The 20,237-nt window shown below is 40.4% G+C and overlaps 1 protein-coding gene across 2 annotated transcripts; it reads right to left on the bottom strand.

Moving 5' to 3' along the window:
* Positions 1 to 3,325: 3,325 nt before the first annotated feature.
* Positions 3,326 to 11,471, bottom strand: LOC311628731 (GTPase IMAP family member 7-like). 2 transcript variants are annotated; one of them, XM_084896233.1, is made up of 2 exons: positions 11,398 to 11,471; positions 3,326 to 4,785 (listed from the first exon to the last, which is right to left on the bottom strand). In XM_084896233.1, the coding sequence occupies exon 2, from the start codon at positions 4,743 to 4,745 to the stop codon at positions 3,858 to 3,860; it is 888 nt and encodes a 295-aa protein (XP_084752359.1). In that variant the 5' UTR covers positions 4,746 to 4,785; positions 11,398 to 11,471; the 3' UTR covers positions 3,326 to 3,857. The 2 variants fall into 2 exon arrangements, with proteins under 2 accessions (XP_084752359.1, XP_084752360.1); XM_084896234.1 differs by lacking the exon at positions 11,398 to 11,471 and adding an exon at positions 5,535 to 11,391.
* Between the last annotated feature and the right edge of the window lie 8,766 nt (positions 11,472 to 20,237).

Raw genomic sequence — 20,237 nt, 5'->3', positions numbered from 1 at the left:
GAAAAAATAAATTTAAGAAAAGAAAATTGAGTTACTGTATTCATCCCAGAAATAAATAAATAAATAAATAAATAAATAAATAAATAGTAAATCAAAGCATATGTTGGTTCAAAATCTCCCAGGAATAATCTGAAAGGAACTCACATAAGGAGGGCAGGGAGAGACCTAAGAAAGAGGCATACCACTGCAGGTGGTTAGGTTTAATAAGCCAGAAAACTGACTTACAAGGCTTCCATTGAGTGGCCCAAAGATAAATATTCTCAGCAGCTGCCTGCCAGATCTGAAAAGTTGATATAGAGCCCTTAGCTGGGCCTAGTCATGTACAACATCCAACTGGTCTCAGCAACACATGCCTAGCTTCAGGCTGTATCCTTGAGGCAACTGCTGGGAAGGGAAAAGCAAAGCTGAATGCACATTCCAAAGACCGTTGGGGTGAGCCTCCAATTGCCTTGGTCCATACTTGGGGTCAACTGGAGCTCATATCTTCTCCATGACCTTATACAGCGTAGCAGAACATATTGGGTTCAAAGGAATACAGTCTTGGTGGGGGGAAAGTTATATTTACACTTGAAACCAGTAAAGGAGACAGGGGAGTAATTTCCAAAGCCCTGCCTCTCCTAGGGAGGCTGATATATTCAGTTTGGTAAATTACATGTTGATTTCTTCTTTATAACTGGATAAACTTATCAGTCATGGGTCATATCAAGTTCATCCTTGTTAGAGTTTCTCTGCAGAATATTGTGCTGCATTTTAGCATTTAGTATGAACAGCCCAGACTTGAGAGCATTGCCCCATTTCTCACCAACACTCCATTCGTGGTGACCAGCTCCTACAATTTAATATGCCCCAAACCCTTCTGCTGTTTGCCCTGAGAGGTCAGCAGGGGGCTTCACTAGCATGCATGTGGCTCATTTGATGGCTGCTCTCTCAGATGTCATAGCAACAATACAATCACATGTGAGAGAAAATGCAAGCTAGGACATCTAAAATCTTTTTCCACCCAGTAACTTATGACCCCATCCATGGACTTAGAAAGTGCCCTGGGCTGGGGGGCAGATCACGCAGGGCATTGACTGGTATTCCCATGTGATTTAACAAAGATGGTACATTGGCAGACTAATCAGGTATCAACATAAAACATTCTGCTTGAGCAATGGCAGAGTTATCAAGAGATATTCTGGTGTCAGAAACACTAGAGGAAATTTTTACAAGAAACAATAATAAAGATCAGGGCATTTCTGAAAGAAAAAAGAGATTGATTATCATTAAGATTTCTTAATTAGGATTCTAGCAACAGAGATGTCCCATTCTAATTAGGTAATTGGGGAAGCTTCAAGTGCATGGTTTTCTATAAGCCGCAGACTCAGGGATGTGACAAGGTAGACTGCTGGCAACAGTAAGGAAATTACATGCTAAACCTAAGGCGATGAGGACTGGAACCTGCACCTTAGAGAATGTGTGATCTTCAACTAGCGTTGCAGCTAGTCAGAGATTAATTTGCAGGGAGAGAGACAAGAGAACAAACACCCAGACCTTGCTTTTCTACCCAGAAGAGATCTCCTGCTTGGACTTCCCATTGGCAGAAGTCAATGGCAGAGAGCCAGAGATCCCACTGATGTTGTTGGATAGGACAAGGATCTCAATGTATGGGCCATTCTGACTAAATGCTATTCTTATTAAACATTAAATTTATGAGAACAGTTGGAAACAGGATGAGCTTGACAAGAACTCAACAAGACAAATGTAGCCAATAGGAAAAGAAAAGAAATGTGAGAGAAAGAGAGAGAGAGAGAGAGAGAGAGAGAGAGAGAGAGAGAGAGAGAGAGAGAGAGAAAAGAAAGGTACAATTGACCAAATCGTGTAAAGAATGGCTAAGCCTTTCCCTCTGTGGAGACAGAGCTTTTGATAAGAATCCCCTGTCTCCTTAACTTGCTACAAGCAAATAAAACTACCCTGTGACAACCATGTCTCCTTCTGGAATAGGACACCCCAACTGGAGAAGCCCTTGAGTTTGGTAACAATATGATCCACATAGATCAGCCTCCTGGGACAAAGAGCCAGGTTGAAGGAGGGCAAAGCCTGGATCTAAAGATGCAAATGAAAAATATTTAGCTCATTAGATATTTTTAAGTTATAGTCAGGGACATTTTAGGACGGTATCTAAAAGAGAAGTGAGAACATCAAGAAGAGAATTTAGGAACTTACAAACATCCACGTGTTACCAGACAGGTACTGGCCCATAGTGTGTGAGTTCTTGACTTGGTGCAGGAAAGAGGATGCTCATTAAAGCTGGGGACACTGAAATTAAAGAAGGGGTTAGGATAGAAGAAGCAACAGCAGAAAGCCTAGGTGGGGCTGCTTTGGCTCTAGAAATATTATAGGAAAGAAGTGAGCCAAGGTGGGACTGCTTCAGCTCAGAGGGAAGTCAGAGAAAAGGGGGCCTTGGAGACAGGATCAGGGACTGAGGCTGGGTGCCACTGCCCACTGCTCCCCTGGTTGCACATCCCTCATGGGGATCCACAGAGTTTAGGGAGAAATAAAAAGTTCATGCCTGGTATAGGGCCTGGGCTTGTGCAAGAGCGAGTTTTTGTCTTGAGGACATTTTATCCTTTTGTTTTTCCAATCAGCTTTCAGTTGCATTATTAATATGCTGATGCATCAAGATAAGTGTATAGGGGAGTTTTGGATTATTCTTTTGTCTGTTTCACTCTTTTATTTTATTTTAAATGTTCCTGGCTTTGATGTGCACAAATGATATATATATATATTTTTTTTATATTTTTCCCTGACTTCATCTGCCCTTGGGTTTAGCTGGCACAAATGGCATGAACTGGGTCTTTGTGCTCTACTTCCCAGACCAGTCTGATTTAAGCTATGTATTCTCTGGTTAGGGAATACAGTGGCTCCCAAGTGCCACTGGTTGGGGAAGATAAGATTTTGTGATTAACAAACTACCTATAAGCTGCCCATCTTCTCATCTGTTTTCTCATTCCATTCATGCAGGAATTTTCCTAGCTTCCTTCTCTCCTGCCTCACGTGAACTACAGAATCATCTTGCTGGAGAAACCAACTGCTTCACTAACAAGGTGCATGCAGACATGGACTGAAAAAATGTGTGTGCTAACATTGAAACATGAAGGATTTCTGATTTGAATTTTTCTAAATTGAGTCTGTGAACTCTTAATAAAATAAAATATTATTGCCTAATTATGCCAATTCTATAACTTCTTCCATTTGTTAGCATTGTGGGTATTGGTGGTGAGTGAGCAGGGAAGATGCTGGTGGTTATTATCACAGCATAACAAACCATCCCAAAGCCTAGTAGTTTAAATCAACAAACTTTATTTTTCTCATGAATCTGAAATCTGGGTAGGATGCAGTGGGGGTGGCCCATCTTTGCTCTTTGCTGCTTCATCTGAGGTGGCTCAGTTGGCATCTGGAGAATCTGCTTCCATGTTGCCTCACTTGCATGGGTGGCAAGTTGGTTCTGCTGGCAGATGAAAGACCAGCCAGGGGTGTGGGCCAGTGACTTCAAGTCCTCTTCACATGGCCTCTCAATGGGCAACTGGGGCTTCCTCACCACATGGTTGCCAATTGCCAAGCCCACAAACCCTAGGAAACAAAGAGGCATTTTTCCTATCTCACTTTTGAAGTCACAACCACACACTGGTTGTCAAAGCAGTCACAAAGTCCATTGAATTTCAAGTTAGGTGAAAAATCCTATAATTCAACAGAAGGAAAAATAAACTCAGATTACAATAAGAATGGGTGGGATAGAATACATTATTGTAGTCATCTTTGGAAAATACAATTAACCATGTTAACAACTCATACTAAATTAAGAAATAAAATTTACATTATTTTTGAAACCATTCCCATATTTTTGAAAGTTTATTGAAAATCCACGTAACAACAACTTCAAATATATTTCTTCCAGCTTCCTCCCTAGTATTTTTAGTTTTTTCTTCATAGTGATTGAATGCCTTTATTATTCTCTCTTCCTTTTCTTCCACTGATATTTCCCTCTTAGTACATTGCTCTTCCGATTGTTTAATTTCATTCTGATATTGATCATCATAGGATTTCTGCAAGGCCTCTATCTCTTGTTGCCACTTTTTCTCTGTATCCTGGTAGATGGGATCAGAAAAGTGAGCCTCTCCATTATCCTTTACCATTTTCTCTATCAGCTCCACCAGCTCCTGCAGTTGAGCTTCTTTCTCAGCCTCATCTGTGCTTTTGTTATTAAAGGCACAGCAGCGGTTCCCACACTCCTTGATGAGGCTTTGCAGGTTTACCTCTGGTTCTTCTAAAAACTCAGGCAGTGTGAGATCACCCAAATCATCTTTGCGAGTGAACAAGATGATCATGTGCTTCATGGCTGGCTTCCCAAAGAGGTTCTTGATCAATGCAACTGTGTTCTGCTCCTCTGCAGTGTAGCGGCCCAGTTGTAGAATCAGGATGATAGCATGAGGCCCAGGGCAGGATAACAGGACACACTGGCTGATTTCCTTACAGGTGGTTATTAGTGACTTCTTGGTGTCAAAGAGCCCTGGGGTGTCCACAACAGTAAGCTTCCTCCCTTTCCATTGTTGCTCTTCTTTCTGACATTTCTTCGTAACAGCATGAGCAGAAATTTTAGAAGTAAATGCTTCTCTGCCAAGGATGCTGTTTCCTGTTGCACTTTTTCCACTTCCGGTTTTCCCCACCAGAACAATCCTCAGAATGTTGTCCTGAAGGCCAGCCATCTTCTTTCAAGAGGCTCTGGGGTGCAGGTACCAACAAGACCTCAAGGAAGGGAAGGAGAAATGAAAAGGATACTTAGGTAAGTGGGGACCATTCTCAAACCTATTTTCTTTGTTTTTGTCCTCCATGAAAATTTGTAATCATCTATTACTCATCTGGAGGAAATAATAAAGCAGACTTTTCCCACAAAAGATTACAATGTCCAGATGCTTTCATAGGAAAATTCACTTAAACCGCTACAACACTGATCTTCTCAATATTAAATGAGATATTCCTGATCATATAAAAAAGAGAGAAATCTTTCAATTCTTTTATAAATCAGTGTGATGTTGGTTCTAAAGGCTAACAGAGATTTGATCAATAAATAAAGCTATAGACCCATTTCATTTGGAAATATTTATACCAAAATTTATTGTTACAACACATCTTATTAGTAGATGAAGTAGAAAATTACCTAATGCAGTCAAGACATTTGACTGAATTAAAAACTGATCCATATGTAAAGCATTTTATACATTGGAATTATAGATAATTATCTAACATGATCTTATATAAGTATAAATTTAAATTTTTTTATCATAACTTTTCCTCCTAGTTGTGAAAGAGTGGATTATAAAGTTAAAAATAATGAGTTACAAAGTTTTCGGATGAAGAAAAAGTAGATATTTCTCTAACATTATTTTATAGTAGAGGCCTGACACACAAAATTTGTGCACTGAGTGGGGGGGGGGTCTCTCAGCCCAACCTGCACCCTTTTGCAGTCTGTGAGCCCTTGGGGAATGTCCGCCCACCTGCTCACTGCTCCTTATCACTTGGTGTGTTGTTCCTTAGCACTGCCACGGAGGCAGGAGAGGCTCTCGCCACCTTGGCTGCTGCTGCGCTCACCAGCCAAGAGTCCAGCTTCTGGCTGAGGGGCGCTCCCCTTGTGGGAGCACAGTAACCACCAATTAGAAGCTCCTACATTGAGTATCTGCCTTCTGGTGCTCAGTGCACGTCATATCAACCAGTCATTCCACTGATAGTTCCACTGTTTAGTCAATTTACATATTAGGCTTTGATTATATAGGACTAGAGGCCCGGTGCATGAAATTTGTGCATGCGGGGGTGGGGATGTCCTTCAGGCCAGCCAGCCTGCACCCTCTCCAATCTGGGACACCTCAATGGATGTCCAACTGCCCTCTCACAACCCAGGACAATTGGCTCCCAACTCCTCACCTTCCTGATCACCCACTAACCACTCCCTTGCCAGACTTATTAATACCTAACTGCTCCCCTGCTAGCCTGTTTGCCCCCAACTGCCCTCTCCTGGAGACCTGGTCCTTGCAACTGCTCTCCCCTGCAGGCCTGGGTCCTTCTCAACTGCCCTTCCCTACAGGCCCAGTCACTCCCAACTTCCCTTCTCTGCCAGCCTGGTCACTCCTAACTGCCCTCCCCTGCTGGCCATCTTGTGGTGGCCATCTTGTGTCCACATGGGGGCAGTCATCTTGTGTGTTGGAGTGATGGTCAATCTGCATATTACTCTTTTATTAGATATGATAAAGGTCTGGTACATAGGTGGGGTTTGCTGGTTTGCCTGAATGGTGTCCTGGATCAGGATGGGGTTTTCCTTAGGATATGGAGTGGCCTGGGCCAGGGCCTGTGGTGGTTAGCAGGCCAGCCACACTCCCTGGCAACCCAAGCAGAGGCCCTGGTATCTGAGGTTTATTTATTTTCTACAATTGAAACATTGTAGCTCTTTGGTAGCAGCGATTTCTGTTGGGACTTATGTATCTCTATAATTGAACTTTGTAGGCTTAAGCAGAGGCGTGCACCAGCCAAGGTGTGCTGAAAGCTTAGCTTCCTCCATTATTGGTGGCAACTCTAGCCTCCTGTTCTTTACAGCTTTGAGGCTGCCATTTCTGTTTGGATTTATGTATCTTCTATCATTGAAACTTTGTAGACTTGAGTGGAGGCCTAGGCCAGCAATGGCAGGTTGAAAGCTTGACTTCCTCCATTACCAGGGAAATCCAAGCCTCCCTCCTGCTCTCTGTGACCATAGCCATATTGGTTGGGTTTATTTGCATTTTTGCTCCTCATTGGCTGGCAGGCATGGCTGGTGGGTGTGGCTTGTGGATGTAGTAGAGTGGTGGTTTATTTGCATATTACTCTTTTATTAGATAGTATAATATAACTGTAATGTTAAAATTTTTATCATCACCATTTTATGAAGTTGAATGGTAGATTATAAAGTTCATTTGGATGAAGAAAAAAAGAAAGTTGTTCAGCCCAATGAAGAAAAAGAACAAGGAGGGCCAACTCTGCCAGGAGTCAAGCATTGTAATTTCTATGATTACAAAAGTGTGATATTGTTGTACCAAAAGAGAGACTGGTGAACCAAAAACAGAAAATTCAGAAACAGACCAAATTAATCATTCCTTATTCATATATATTCAATTTAATTACACTATATTACAGTTAGATTCCATAAGACATCATACCACATCAAGGGAGCTAACTATGTTGTAATAAAGCAACTTTGGCATAACTGTAAGATCATACTGAAAAAAAAATTGCATTCATTGCCTCATGCCAGTCAAATTGCAAGCAGATTAGAAGTTTAAATGTAAAAAAAGAAGAAAAGCATATAATTAAAAGAAAAGAACTTACTGTATTTGTAACTTAGAGGTAAGAAAAAATATTTCTGAGACTTGAAATTGGGTAAAGAAAAGGATGAGTAAATGTGATAACATAAAAAAATCACAGATAATGTGGGATACAAAACACCTTTGAAAAATTAAACCAAAAATGTCAAATTAGGATCAGTAATAGTTTTCAGCTTACAACCAAGGGGGTAAATGTTCCTGTTATACACAGAAAATTAAAAGGTACAGAAACCAAATACCAGTACCTTGATAGAAAATGGAGCAAGAAATGGGAATAAATATTCAGAGAAAAATGAATTTAAATGTATTTTGAATATATCAAAAGACATTAACATACACTCAGAGAAAAATAAAACAAAAAATAAAATCAATAGAATATTAATTAAATTACACCTCTATTTCTGAAGTGAGATACTATTTAACACCTCCATGTTTGGCAAAAATTCAATGCTTGCTAGCATAATCTGTTGGCAAAGGTATGAGGGAAACAGGTCCTCTCCTGCATGGCTGGTGGTAATGGAAAAACAGTCCAAACCCTACAGAAGGGAAGTCAGCACTATGCTGCCAATGTACATATACATTTTCTCATTCATTCTCAATTTTCCATTTTAATATTTTTTTTCTTAACTACACTGAGAAAAATACAGAAAAATGACACATCAAGCTACTTATTGCATTATTATTTGTATTAGCAAAAGACCAAAAACCTATCAAATGGCTATCAGTAGGGACTGGTTGTATTACCTAAGATATAGTCACACAGTGAAGGACTATCCAACTGTGAAAAGGAATGTGTCTCTCTATACTAGCATGGAAAGAGGTCTCCAGGATACATCATTAAGTGGGGGGCGTGGGGGGGGGACAGTGAAGAAAAAAATGAGAAAATAATGTAGAATTTACCTACGATTTCTCCAATAAGAAAGAATGTGCACTACATATATAAAATATAATACATATCTTTGTCATATATATGAAAAGGCAATAACAGGATACTCTAAAAACTAAACCAACAAAAATTTACTTCCATGGGAATGGGAGAAGCAGCTGGAGGGAACAAGGACAGAAACTGGAAAATGGTTACACTAAGATTTCATAGATTTGATCTTGTACATAATTATACAAAAATATATATATTTTAAAATTCTAAAATCAAAATGAAATGTCAAACTCTAACTGTATATTCTTGGGTGGATGAATTGGTCTAAGACACTTAAAAAAGAAATAATTTCATTGTCCATCTTTAGTGTTATTAACTTAAGTTTAAAAAAAATCGTTTTCAAAAATCTTATTTGTGTGTGTGTGTGTGTGTTTGGTCTGTGTGTGCAGTTTTGAAGTCCTTTGAAAAGGAATAGAGATAATAATGAGCCCAGTGACAATGACCATCTTTAGTGCTTGGAGAGTGGTTTTCAAATGCTATTTCCCACCAAAATTAGGGTTTTATTAATAAACTATTGATTCTAGGAATAGGCAGAAAATGCTTCAGTTGAGCCTTCACTCTCTTGTCAACAAGAAATCAAAGATGCTCTAAAAAAAATCACTAGGATCTTATGGAAAGGACTTACGATCCAACCTCAAGAGAATGTACCTGGACATTGATGGGGCAATGTGAGCATTGATAATAACTCAAATGAGTCAAAATATATCAGGTATAATATTTTAAAATACATGCATTCATATCAAGGCCTTCTACTTAAAACAGGCAATTGCTCCCTTGGAAGTGTGCTAAGAAAGCATCTTCTTGTCAAGAACATTGACAAAAAAAAAAAAAAAAAAAAGAATTGAGCATTTATCTTATCTTTCAGATGCAACTGTACTTTGTGGAAATGAGAGAATGGTTGGAGGTAACTTTTGTTTTTTATAAGATTTTTCCATCTAATAAACTAAGAATGATAGAATTTTATATCATCACTGTTAGTTTTGATTGAGTAATAAATCAATACTCCTCCCCTGGCTTTTCAGGCTGTTTCATTATGGACATTCCCTTTGCTGAGACCACATTTTACCTGTGGTGACCACATTTCATTCTTTCCCCCTCACTGGGGGCTGGAACCATCCATGCTCAGCCACCTGGTGTGGGGATGATTGAATAAATTCATAATCCCTCACCACTGTGGCCTCTTGCGTTCCTCCTTTGGCAACCTAACAATCACTTCTGACCCTCAATGAAATGTAGGCCATCATTAATGTCCATTAATGTCAAAGAAAGTGACATTATGTGCCTTCTGAGGAAAGTTTACAGCTGAATCTATGATGTATTTCTACCAAATAGTCAAACCTGAGTCAGATCAAGTCTCTCCTTAAATAATTTCATCCAAAACACTGGAACTAGAAGAGCAGGTGAAATGACACCGTGAGAATGTTAATCAACAAAAAGTAAACTGCCTGGTTCTTTGGGGAAAGAGACTTCCTCCTTCTTACACAAAGAAATTTTCCAGAAAGAAACAGGGAAAATGAGAAAGCTATATATTAAATTAAATATAGGAGAAACCAAACAATTGCAATTTATGAATCTTAATAGGATCCAACTTCAAACAGTCTTTTAAGTTATGAGACAATCAGGGAAATCTGAAGACAACTGTTAACTTTGTAAAAAAAAAAATCTATTTGCTTTTTGAAGTCTGATTATGGTCATATTTTTAAATGACTTCAAATATTTACTGATAAAATGAAACAATGATATTTGCTTCAAGATAATGTGGTGTGGCTGGGAAGTGGTGAGTATATAGAATCTACACTATGTTATAGATGAAACAAGATTGGCGTAACTTAATAATTGTGGAAGCTTGGTCTAGGTACATGAAAGTTCCTTTTATCTTAGAGTAAATTAACATTTTTCAACAACAAAAAAATTGTTATATGTATGCAATACTGACATTCTAAAACAAGCACTGATAATTTTTTATACATTATCTCACCTACTCCCCTATAATAGCCTGCAAAAAGCTAATTTTATTATTTTAACTTTTTAAATAAAGACATGATGTGTCTTGAAAATGCTGAAACATTTGCCCAAGGTCACAGTGCTAACAGGTATTGGGCAGAACAGGCATCATATTCAAAGTCTGTCTGACCACCTTCCCTCCTAACCACTGCACACAATGGCCTCCTTCAGTGTCTTCTCTGGATTCTAAAATTACATCGAATCAGAGCTAGATCAAGAGAGGACATGGAGGAGAGTCCACACTCTTTCCAGAACAGAACACTTTTAGGAAACCTGTAACAAGGCCATTAAGTGGAGGGTTTCATATACATTGTTCTTGCAGAATAGCCAACCCTTTATCAATGACACCCCCTCCTCATCTCACATGTCACACTGCTCGGGTTAGAGTTTCTCTCTGCTGAATGATGAAAAGGATTAAGCAACTGCAGTCCAGATTTCCTCTGCCCTTAGTGGCATGGACAACCCCTAGAGTCACCAAACTCTCCAGGATCCTGCTTCTTTTTTGGTAAAAAGAGGAAGTTAGACAGGTCAGTCTTTATATTGCCTTCAAGCTCTAAAGACCTGCCTTGGGGACACTCATTTCCTATCCAGGGAAAAGGAAGGCTTGTCAGGCAACCCTAGGTGTATTTCAGAGCAGCAAATGCATTGAAGGTGCACCAGTCAGCACAAATGTGTCCTGTTCAATATGAGACCTGTAACATCTATAATACTAAAAGGGTTATATACTATTAATAATTAGACCAGACTTCCTTCCTGACCAAGCCGGGGCCCAAGAGAAGAGGCCGTCTGGCAGCCAGAGGAGGGAAGCCAGGGTCCCAGGTGCTGGAGGTAAGCTGGTGCTAGCAGCCTGGGGAAGGAAGGCCTCTTGCAGGCATTTTCATGCACAGGACTTCTCGTTGTACTAATAAAGCTCCTGACTTCCTCCCTACTTCCTTCACCCCCCTGCTGTACTTCTGGCACAGAACCTGATCCTCTCTGCAACCAGAACTCACACTATGTAGACTCCATGGACCACTGCCCAAATAACTATAGTACTGAGAAGCAGTGAGTCTGCTTCTCAGCCAGACTCACCTTTTCAACCAGTGGATTAATTCTCCAATTTTCTCCAAAGACACTCTGCAAGCTGGTGCTTTTGTTTTAACTGTGAAGAAAAATTGTTCACACCCACTGAAACCACGGAGGCAGAAAGCATAGATTGGGTGGAGCCAGTGGAGAAACTATTTGCTTTTAAAGAGACAGTAATATTTCTCCTAATTTGGTGGGTGCTTCCATCTTGCCAAGTTGAAACCTTTTCCTTCATGTGCTTGCTCTTGTACCAAAATTACCAAAGCTATATTTGGTGTTTTGGGTTATAGTAGTGGATCCAAAGACCTTTATTAAATGACATAAATATTTCCCCAAAAGCCAGGCACAGTGTATGCCACCTTCCCTGGTGCAGTGGGAGACTATGGGGTCATTCTGGAGGAAGAAAGTTGGGTGTGGGACTTGGTATATCCTGGGGTCTTATTAGTGATGGCACAATATGGGTTTTGAGTCTGTTCTCTCAGGAAGGTCTCAAGTTACTCATTTAGAAATTATCAAAACTCAGGTACAAAGACAAAGGAGCATAAACCATTGGGAGCCAAGTGGAAAAGAGGAAGGAGAGGCCTGGTAAATGTCTTCCAATTATCACAATTTCTCTGTTATTGGTGTGTGTTTTTTTTTAATATGGTTCTTGTATGGTTGAAAGTATACATTACATGACATATAAAGATGTACCCAAGGAGTAAATGCAACCTTCCCTCCCACCCTTCCTACCTTCTCCCTCACCAGGCCCAGACAGAGGTACCTTATCCTAGATTTACCAGCGGATGGATCCCAAAGGATCTGGAAATTGTTTTCAGGTGAGAGGCAGGCTGTTGAATCTCTCATGGTTGACATGATGTTCTAGTTGTTTGTTGCATCACCACAAATAGATTAAATTTTGATTACACATTTCCCTTCACTATATTGAGAAAGTGATTAGTCAATGCTTAAACTTGAGGGTAGGTACTAAAAGGGCCAAATGTGACAGAAGTGACAATAGGGCTGCTACCCATGGAGGGAAGCAGATATATTTGGAAATGATGGTTTAAGTGGCCATATTATTGGACCAATTATTGGTATTGATGACTTTGGTAACCTTGAAGAAACCCAGGTAACAGTTTTTCTATTTACAATAAAGAAACAGATCAGGACCAGCTATGTAATTCACAAGGTCTGGCACAAAAGGAAAGAGCAAGGCTATAGTTTTAAATCATAATTAAAAATTATACACTCTAAGCACAGATCCTTGAGCAATCCTACAAGTCACACATTGAGGAAGCTCACCTTCAGAGGCTGCAGATATATGAGTCCAGAGCAGAGCCAGAACTGAATCTCCTGCTCAAAATATCTCCTCCACTGCCCAATTTCAATTCATTCTCCATATTCCCAGAGTGAAACTTGTCCTGCAGGAAGCTGCTCTTTATGTTTTCTTGGACAACTAATTGCTTCTCCAGGCACACTCATAGGTCCCTAAAAAGAAAGAGGGATGTGGTTGAAATAGAATCCATAGATGCTATAGGGAATAGGATGCAGTCTTGAAGGGTCATAGCCCTGAGGTCCTTGGCCATGGAGGAGCATCTGGAACACAGCTCCCACCCCTGTACCCTCTCTTAGAAGTGACCTCCCTCTAGGAGACTTTTGATAGAAGAAATTCTGCCTCATGTCTCTCCTGTACTGTTCAGTTGGCCATGCTTCTCATCCTTAGGAGTTTCTTTTCACACCCAGCTCTGCTGTGAGCCACCTGTCTCTCTGCTGCTGGTCCCCACGTGCAACTTAATGAAGGTGCTCTCCCCCCTCCCAGGATGCTGCTCCTTCCACATAGTCAGAAGGAAAGAGATGAATGTAGAGAAAGACATGGCTTCCTATTTTACATTTTCCTATTATTTCTTTCCTCCTTTATGCTTTACATCATGGACATACATGTCAATGTGTATATATATATATATATATAAAGATAAAGATTTGGGTTATAAAATACATTTCTTCAACTTCTATCAGAGCCTGCCTTGTGGAGTTCAAGGCTCTTTCTGCTGCTCAAAATTATTAAAATTTTGCAAAAATAATAACAGGAGGTAAAAGGAATGATTTCTTGAACTGTCCTGATACTTGCATAATAAACAATTAACTTGGTATATCAGTTGCCATTGCTGCCATAACAAATTACCAAAAAATTATTTTTCTGAGACAATGCAAATTAATTTTCTTAGTGTTATAGAGGTCAGGAACCTAAAATTAGTCTTATTCAGATAAAATGAATGTATCCTTGTGTCTGAAGGTATCTCCAGGAGAGAATCTATCCCCTGCTTCTTCAGACTTCTAGAAACTTCCAGAATCCCTTGTTTTGTGATCACATTACTCCAATCTCTGCTGCCATTATCACTTTGCCTTTTTCTTCCTTTGATCTTGCCTCCCTCTTCTGAGGGCCTTTGTGATTACATGTAGGACCCACTCAGATAATCCAAGACAATCTCCCATCTAAAAATCATTAACTTCAAAGAGAGGATCCAATATGGCTGCACAGGTAAACACCTAACTGCAGCTGCACCCAACAATTTCAACAAAATACAACTAAAATACAAAATGGACATTACCCAGAACTACAGGAAAGTCGACTGACTGGAAATTCTACAACAAAAAGGAAAGAGAAAACCAGAAGGAAAAGCAGAGGAGCTGGAAAAGCTTAAGATATGGAGACACACGGCGTGCACGGAGAGGACGAAGCCAGAGAGGAGGGGGAGGCTGAGTGCCTGGCTGGCGTTCCCTAGCGGGAAGGAGATAAAAGCTCTGGACTGTGCTGAACCCCAGATCCAACAGCACTGAACCCCAGTTCTGGGCCAGACTCCGGGGACCCATGTTCAAACAGAGGGAGCCTGGGCTGTAAGGCAGAAACCGAGGGGAGTGGCGAAAGGAGGTCCTTGTGGTGTGCACATTTTGTGCTGGAACAGAAGGTTGACTGTGCCATGGGATTGCCCCAAAAGGAAGGAGACAAACACTCCAGACTGCTCTGAACGCCACCCCCAACTCCACTTCCAACTGAACTGAACCCCAGTTCCAGGCTCATTGGTGGAGACCCTAGACTGTTTGGTAGCTGGCAAAACTCCAAGGCACCTTTCTCTCAGAGGTGCTTGTAGTGAGGACTGAAGGACCCTGAGAAACACTGAGACTCAGGAGCCTCATAGAGCATGGCTGATGGAAGCCAAGGCTTTGGCTCCACCCTGATACTTTGCCCCATCCAAGCTGAACACAGAGACTTTTAAGGGTACCAATTCAGGGAAGCTGTGAAAATGCCGAGACATGGAAACAGATCACACTTGATCTTAGCCAAAAGGCCCAGAAGCGATGGAAACAGATCACAAATGAAAGAAATGGAAGGCAGGAATTTAGAGCTCAAGTAGCTGAAGGCACAGACTCAATAATATGACTGGGTCAATTCTCAAGTCAATCCCTAAAATTTGCCTGTACATCTGAAAAATCTAGTAATCTTTAAAAGGTACTAATACAAAAATGTGACCAGCCAGAAAAATAAAAGAATGGCAGGCCCAGAACAGCCTGGGTTCAAAATGAAAGGAAAGAAGGAGCAATACAGCCAATTGGGGTGCCAGAGTGTTATGACCATTATTACAATAGACTCAGAGAAGCTTCTGTGTGCCTTCTCCCAAAAGGACTGAGAGTTGCCCAGATGACAGCAAAGTGAGAGAAGAAAACTGAAAGCTACGCAAGGACTGAGGGGCCAAAATGGAGTCATCAGAAGAAATTAAAGTCTGAAGTGGAAGCTACTTCTTTAATCATGTTCCTGCTCATGCTAGCATCTGTTAGCTTCCAGTCTTCTGCAAAGTCTTGTGCAGCAAGTCCAAGGACTCTGAGTAAATCTACACCAACAACAAAAGAGACTCATTTAGTAGCTAAAAATGTTAATATGTCCATAATTCTGATTTCTCATATTATGGTTTTGCATTGGCATTGTTGTTATTATTTAATAGCCAGAGTTTTGCTCTTGACATTCAAGTTTGGAAAATAACATGTATGTAATTAAAAAAAAAAAAAAAGCTAAAGGAGTTCATCATTGCAAAACCAGAATTATATGAATTGCTGAAGGGGGTTCCTTAGGAAGAGGAAGAAGATAGAGATAAAAATTATGAACAACAAATACATAACTATCAAGTGAATCTAAAAACCTAGGGAATTAAAAAATCTCATGAACAATATTAACTGTTGAATGTAATAGAATCAGAGGTATGGAAGGGGAGTGAACTGACGATTCTCGGGAAAAAGGGGAATGATGGTGCGAGAAGAGACTGAACATAAACTATGCACCTATGAATGAGGACAATGGGAGGTGGGGAAAGGGCAGAGGGTGGGGTGGGAACCTGCTTTGGAGGGGGGAAAAATGAGGAACATTTGTAATAATATGAACAATAAAGATTTATTAAAATTTAAAAAATAAAATAAAAAAAATCAACCATAATGTTACAAATTTAAAAGGATCCCTTTGTGGTAGTGAAAACACAATACAGTATATAGATGATGTGTTGTAGAATTGTGCTCCTGAAGCTTGTATAATTCAATAAAAAGGAAAGAAAAAAAAATAAAAATCATTAACTTCATCACTTCTTCAATAAGGTAACATTTATATGTTCTGGATTAGGACATGGTTATCCAGGGTTTAGGGAGGGTATAATTTTTCAGCCTACCACAGGTGGATAAGTTAACCTCTCTGTAACTCCCTTTAGTGATCTTTAAAAAGGAGTATTTATTTCATAGGGTTAGTGTGTATACCAGGAAGTAGGGTTCTGCTGTAAAAGAAATGCTTAATAAGGACACATATGTAACACCTTATTCAATAAAGAAATTTAAAAGTGTTTAAAATATGATTGTGGTTGGGGAATTGGGAAAGGCACAGATACTGGGAGCATTCTGGGGCACTGGGTAGGAAATGCCTAGATATCCTTGCTGAGTCTGTTGCTGGGAATTTGAATATTAAAGGTGAGATCTTATTTCAAACTGAGGACCATGATATTGGACACTGGAAGAAAGGTGATACTTGTTACAAAGTGGGAGATAAGTCACTGAGTTATATTTTCCTACTATGTGCAAAGAAGAGCTTGAAAGCAATATGCTTGAGTTTTCAAAGACAGTTTGGAGGGTACAGCCTGGGTTCTGCTTGTAAAATGCAAAAGTCAAGAAGTGTGAGCATTGCATCCATAAGTCTAGGACCTCCAAGGGTTTCCAGCAGCCACAAGAAGCTGGGAAATAGCACAGATCCTCTCCAGCACCTTGAGAGAGACCATGGCTCTGCCAACCTTTTGATGCTGGACGCCTAGAACTATGGGACAATAAGTTTCTGTGGCTTTAAGCTACACAGTTAGGGGTTCTGTGCTACATCAACCCTATGAATCTCACACAACACTTTTCTCCTTCCCTCTTCAGGTTTCATAAGCTCAGCATCCCAGAGATTTCCCCTTCTGTGTGAGCTTGTGTTTACTACAGTAGTCCTTCCCACCCCCACCCACACATCTGGCCCAAGTGGGCCACAGAGACTGCTAATGAGGGAAGTGCTGGCCTTCTCAGAAATGCCTATAAACTCTGCCTGACCCTGTCTCTCAGCAACGCCTCACTGTTCAGGGCTCCCAGGCTCTATAATCACACACCCCCATTTTCCTTACTTTTACAGTGTCTGAACTCAGCCCCTTACTGAAGAATTTAGTAAATATGCAGCACCAAAACAAACCTCAAATCCTTTCTTTTTGAGAGAGAAAGTGCTAATGAAGGGCTCCTGGACTCTCAAGGGAGTGGGCAGACTACCAACCTGGTGTGAACACAGCAGGTTCTGAGACCACCTCTGCCTGAGAGCATGCTCCAGGCCCACTGGCAAGACTGACCTCATACTCCCAGCAGAACAACAAAGTCACACAAAAGAATAAGTAGTTTCACAAAAAGTCAGAGACAAAGATAACAATACGGTGGTTACTAGCAGAAAGGAGGATGGAGATTTGTAAAGGATAAATGGAGTCAAATATATGAAGATGAAGGAGGCCAGAATTTTGGTGGTGAGTACACCATGTAATATACAAATAATGCACCCTAGAATTTCACACAAGAAACACACACATTATTAATAACCAATGTCACCCCTGTAAATTTAAATTTTAAAAATTATAAATAGTTTCATCTAAAAAACACAGTAGGGCCTCATTCTTTGCAAAGTAAAACAAAAAGAACGTTCGGGCATTTAAATACACAGGAGCCACCTTGCTCGGCTGGCAGCACACAATGCTAACATGTCTGACAGTGTGTCTCCTTCTGTTAACCTCAGTGACACTGGTTTTGATCCATGAGCTACAGAACAGATTGTCACATTAGTACATCAGCACTATTTTCTGCCATTAACACATGAAAAGCAGTCAAGAAAGCTGTATTGTTCTGGTTCTGCTACTAGCAGCATCTATGGTTTTGGACAAAATGATAACCTCTCTGAGGCCTGAAATCTCTACAGAGAAGAGAGATAAAGTGTCACATCATCTAAGTCTGATGCCTCCAAGGAATTACACCATACACCAATATCTGGGCCTTGCCCCATGAGAACAAGTCCTCAGACTCTTCCACTGGTTTGAATCCTGAGCTGTTCTTACCCACACTTCCTCTCAGATGTTGTTTGGTTGTAGTGATAAACCTGTGCCAATGAACAGGGGTCCTCATGGATTAGCACATGGAGGGACCAGTCCGGGGACTACTGGCTTCAGGGTCTGTGTGAAGGAGCGATATCACTGCGGGCCTAGGCTCCCATGCTTTGAGTGCCTAGGATCATCAGAGTCCTGTGTAGTTACAGAGAGTGACAGATCCTAACCCCATTACCAAAGAAGGCAGGAAGCAGGGAAGCAAGTGTGCTTCTCCCACAGTTGTCTGCCACTCTCAGTCAGTATACACTCCACTCCCTTCATTACTCATCTGCCAGGATTTTTTAGTCACTCTACTTCATAACCCTTTGTTTGCTTGGACAAACCTGAATTCTTAGCCCTTCCATGACCCTAGGGGCAGAAGAATAGAATACAAAGAATTCACAGGCTGCTGGATCCATCTTGTTAACGTTCAGTCATTTGCCTCCTTTTTGGGATTTTCATTTTGGTTTGCACCATTTCTGCTGTTATCTGCATTTCTTCCTTCTGGGTTTAATTTGACTTTTTTTCCCCTGTGCTATGACCAAAACTTCAAGTGATGAATTAAACAGAACAAGGAGGAAGTGAGGGCTGGAAAGTGCTGCAGTGGAGACAGGATGCGTGCTTTCCTGTGCACAAATGAATTTACAATAAATCATCCTGTAGCTCATTTCTTGGAAATAGAGTGGACTGTGAGAAACAATAAAAATTTTTGTGCTGTAATAACTTGGATAAACATTAAAATACCACCTTTGTCCCTTGGTAAAGATGTGCTTACAGCATTTATCAGTAGTAATAATAAAATCAGCAGTGCTTTATTACTACTGATAAATGCTGTAAGTACATCTTTAAAAAGGGACATATATTTATGGGAGAACTTGTGCAAAAATTTCAAGAACTTGTGCAAAAAGAACTTGTGCAAAACAAACAAACAAACAAAAGAAAAGAAAATCCCATATGTTTATGAGAAAACAGGATGATTTATTGTAATTTCATTTGTGCACAGGAAAGCCCGCATCCTGCCTCCACCACAGCACTTCCCAGCCTTTACTTCCTCCTTGTTCTGTGTAACTTATCACTTGAAGTTTTGGTCACAGCACAAGCTAGAAAGGCTAGGTTACAGAACCCATGTCCCCATTTCTGTATCTGCTGAAGTGTTCAGAGGGGTGAGAGGAGAAGGCTGGGCCAAGAAAAAACTTCACCATAAAGATCACCCTGAACTCTGTTCAGGGTCACTTTGGACCCCTCCTAGGCTGGTGCTGGCCTGAGGATGAAATGGAGGAGTCTTCCTGTGAGTCTCCAAACCTTCACATGTTCCTCCTCCAGAGCATGCACAACACTTAGCACTTTGACTCTGACATGAGCCAAACAAAATAAATTCTACTCTGAATTGAACTGGTGCTCATGAATGTTGCCATCTTTCAAATTCTAACAATTATATTCTCAAAGCTTAACTGGTGAATAAATAGCTAATGCAGCCTCATTGTTTTTGGAATATTTCTTGAAGAAATATCACTTGAAAGTATCACTTAAAATTAGAATTAGGGAACTTATTTATGAGCTGTGAAAGACCACAAATAACTATTTAGAAATATAAGGAGGCACCAGCATTTGTCCTATCCTCTGCAAGTATAATGCATCTGCATTGATTGGAAAGCCAAGGACCCCAGATAAACAATGCAATCTGGAAGGCAAGGGAGCTGTCACCTAGGCCACATTTAGCAATAGTTCATTCTACTCCACTAAAGAACAACAAAAATGGAACACTAAATTATACTATATCCATGCACTCAACAGGAAGGAAGATGAGGGGAGCTAGCAGAGTAACATTGAATCTAAAACTACTGATTGGGTTTCCAGTTTTAGACAGGATTGTGAGGGGCCCTGCAGAATTATAGCTGGTGGAACAACCATATATGGTGAATTTTTTTACAATTTAAGTGTCTGAAACTGCCCTAAGGTAATATAGCAAATGAAGAAATATTAATTTTTTACAATGTACCAAATTTTTGTAATAAGGGTGAGAATCTTAACTACCTTCTCTGCAGGCCTAGTCTCCCAACCCCCAATTGATTTACTCTATAAGCCTGAGTTCCCCCGCAACTGCCCTTCCTTACAAGCCCAGTTGTCCCTATCTTTCTTCCTCTGCTAGTATGGTCATTCCTAACTGCCTTCCTCTGCATGCTTGATCAC

Source organism: Pipistrellus hanaki (assembly GCF_964339955.1).
Source record: "Pipistrellus hanaki genome assembly, chromosome: 10".
NCBI classification, from domain to species: domain Eukaryota; kingdom Metazoa; phylum Chordata; class Mammalia; order Chiroptera; family Vespertilionidae; genus Pipistrellus; species Pipistrellus hanaki.
This window is presented reverse-complemented; position numbering and strand designations above follow the sequence as displayed.

Excerpts from the sequence above, each read along its gene's own strand:
- LOC311628731 (XM_084896233.1), bottom strand. The coding sequence starts at position 4,745 with ATGGCTGGCCTTCAGGACAACATTCTGAGGATTGTTCTGGTGGGGAAA.